The 3,260-nt window shown below is 35.6% G+C and overlaps 1 protein-coding gene across 1 annotated transcript; it reads right to left on the bottom strand.

Moving 5' to 3' along the window:
• Window positions 1-549: 549 nt before the first annotated feature.
• LOC149539775 (uncharacterized) lies at window positions 550-1,614 on the bottom strand. The gene has a single exon (XM_089800972.1). It carries the CDS (start codon window positions 1,347-1,349, stop codon window positions 903-905), a length of 447 nt encoding a protein of 148 aa, XP_089657098.1. The 5' UTR covers window positions 1,350-1,614; the 3' UTR covers window positions 550-902.
• Window positions 1,615-3,260: the final 1,646 nt, after the last annotated feature.

Here is a 3,260-nt window from a genome sequence, read left to right as displayed (position 1 = left end):
ACAATCTACACTGCTGCATTTCTTTGTGAAGGCAACTTCATCACAGGAGAAATCAACAGAGACAATTCTAGATCAGTTTGAGAAAAAAACAGACAACACTGACCACAAGAAGTTTTCTTTCAGAAACTTTTCATTTTACAAATGGTTATAATACTCAACTTCAGTAATAGTGGCAATGCCACCACTGAACATGTGTGTCCAAGATCTACAGGCCAGGATGTTTGAACTCATCATACCCACATCCAGTAAATAGGCTTAAAACTTGGAATATAAGCTTTAGAGCATCCAATATATGCAGTGTCTCGGAGATTCTGAGGTACTAGCTAGATTACTATCTTTTCGCCATACACAGTTAATGAAAGTAGACACTAAAAAATCTGTGTTTTACTTGGGAGTGAAATCCATATGAATAATACCCATTAAATTATACAATGCCCTCAAAATCTAGCTTGAATGAGAGCATGTAAGAGTCCAGAAGCAATATAACATGCCATCACAAAAGAAAACATGATACATCTGGGTAAAGCAGCATATTATAGACAGGAAAAATGGGACAAGAATACATATATAATAATAAATAGTAGATCAGAAGCAAAGCACAGTATGAGTAGAGGCAACTATGTGAATGTTCAATGGAAACAATCAAATGATGCCATGAATACATCAGCCATTTCCTCCTCTGCCAGGAAAATAGCCTCTACAACAATACATAGTAAGCAATAATTCTACAACTAATACACCCAAATGAATTCCAGGCTCAACGCCACACCCTAAGAAGGTGCAATGTGCTGAAGCAAAAGAATATAAATGAAAATGTGAATGCCAAGACCAAGGCAGCGAGCCCTAGAAGAAGAACCAAATCTTCTCAGTATTCTACAGCTGATAGAGAAGGCATAACTTTGTTACAGCAGCAAGGGCAGCAAGAGAGCTCCAAGCAAGCTCATCTTTCCTGCCTTAACAGCCCATGCTGAGCTTTCACCACCAGTAGGAGCAGGGGCCATGGTGGGAGGTGCTCCTACAATACCATTGGAAGTAGCTGGGGGACTCATGGAAGAGGTTACTGAAGGTGTAGGAACAGACCCAGATGAAGGGGTGGGTGCCATGGGGTTCATTGTGGGTGTAGCAGCCACTGGGCTTGGTGGGGAAGCCATTGGGCTGGCCATGGTTGTTGTCGGGGATGATGAAGGACTAGCCATGGGAGTTGTGGCTGTTGCCGGACTAATCGTGGGAGTTGCCATTGTCGGGGCCATTGAAGGAGCTGAGAATGGAGACTGAGCCAATGCTGAAATGCCCATCAAGCAAAAAATCAGCAACATCCCTGAAAATGTAAATGCACTTCTGCCTGCCATTGTTATTATCAAAAAAAACTCCCGACAGACTTCCCACAAAGATCTAACCAAAACTTTCACAAACCCTAGAAGATGTTCCAAACCCTGAAGAACAAGTGAAACCCTAGAACAAGCTCCAAACCCTGAAGAACAGGGTACAGGGAAAGATTTGGGCTTGGTGTAGAGCTTATTGAGCTTTATAGATTGAAGTGCAAGGAAAAGGGTGTGGTTCTAAATTATAGGCAAACTGGTGTGAAAAGCGGAGCAAGCATCCAAGAAACTTCAACCGTCAAAAAACATTTGTGTGGGGATCTTTTTTTATTTCCCAACACCTGTTTTCTAGCTTTTGTACGACATAGCTGATAGCAGCACACATGTTCTGTCACTGGGACCGTTATCACAGGGGGCTCGCAGTCTACAGCAATGCATCTAATTGTACAATGGGCCCCCTTCCCCACTAACGCTATTTTCCACAGTCCCTGACAAAACCTATTGATTGGTAAATCCAAAAAACCTATGAAGATGTACTATGTGTTATCGTTAGTAGGGAAATCAGATGTTAAAACACCCCAAACCCTCACACAAAATGTCATGTTACTTCAGAATCAGAGAGGAAAATTGTTGAAAACCTAATCAAAATGCAGAGAGAAAAATTGCTGAAAACCTTATCAAAATGCAGAGACAAAAATGTCATGTTAATCACAACGAAAAATTGTTCAGAACTTAAAACAGTTGTGTAAGCAGATAAGTACCTTGTATCAGTCAGATAGTTGTGTTTTCTAATTAATTGTAGTTTTTCTTTCAGAATCTTTAGTTACCTTGTTAAAGCTACAATTAATTCTATAGATTTTCTCTCAGTAGTTTTTCTTTCAGAATAGTTTTCGCTAGATTGTGTAACCTTTTTTAACATATGGTTTGTATTATTTGACATATGATCATCACAATGTAAGAGAGGTAAAGGAAAGAGAAAAAATTCTTGTAGTTGATTGTGGAAATCTTATACTCCAAATTTGGATTCATTTATTTAAAAAAAGAGAAAAATTAATTGATATAATGATAAAAATATTGTTATATCTCAAATTATATTTTTCCAAATTTCAGAACTAAATTTAAGGATCCTTATTTCTCTTGTCTCGCTTTACATTAAATGAGAGAAGTGAATTTTATCTAAATTATGAAAAAAAAATGTCTTAACACTAGAAACAAGTAGAAAAAAATAATGAAACATAGTCACTACTCTTTACAAAGTGGTTCAATGTAGGAGACTTCTGATTTAACAATAAAGGAGTGATGGGTTCTATGATTAGAAGAATAGATTTAACAATTACAGAGCACTAGATTCTACCATTAAAAATAAATTTTAATAACATTATTTTTTTAAAAATATAAGTGGGTGAATATTTTTATAATCAAATTCCATGATCTATCATTTCTCCTCTTACTTTATGCATGATAGATAATGAAGTTTGATTTAAAATAAGTGGGAAAGATGCCATAAAGCTTTTAACAAACATAAAAATTTGAAATCTTGAAACTTGAACACAATTCAATGAAAGTGGACCCTTGCCAATATAGATTTGATGATTATAGAGTTATATGTTTATCAGTGAAAGAGTTCTTTTCCTACTTATTTAGTGCCAATTTTTATGATCAATCATTTTGTTTTGATTACTAATTATGAATGATGAAGTTTGAGCCAAATAAAAAATAATATATGACACAAAAATCTTTTAATAACACCAAAGAACCTTTCAATCATTTCTTCTCCTTATATTCTCTTATTCATAATGATCAATGTTGATACTCAAAAAATCTCACACAATTAACACTAGAAGCAATATTGCTATTATCATAGGCTCAAAATTTAATGAAATTAACACCAAAGAAATTAACTAACTAATCCCCATTAACCCTGTTACAAACCATAGTTAA

Source organism: Cupressus sempervirens, chromosome 9, assembly GCF_028749045.1.
Source record: "Cupressus sempervirens isolate cs-2001-9-10 chromosome 9, ASM2874904v1, whole genome shotgun sequence".
Classification (NCBI taxonomy): domain Eukaryota; kingdom Viridiplantae; phylum Streptophyta; class Pinopsida; order Cupressales; family Cupressaceae; genus Cupressus; species Cupressus sempervirens.
Note: the sequence above shows the minus strand (reverse complement) of the source record. Positions and strands in the feature narration are given on the sequence as shown.

Excerpts from the sequence above, each read along its gene's own strand:
- LOC149539775 (XM_089800972.1), bottom strand. The coding sequence starts at position 1,349 with ATGGCAGGCAGAAGTGCATTTACATTTTCAGGGATGTTGCTGATTTTT.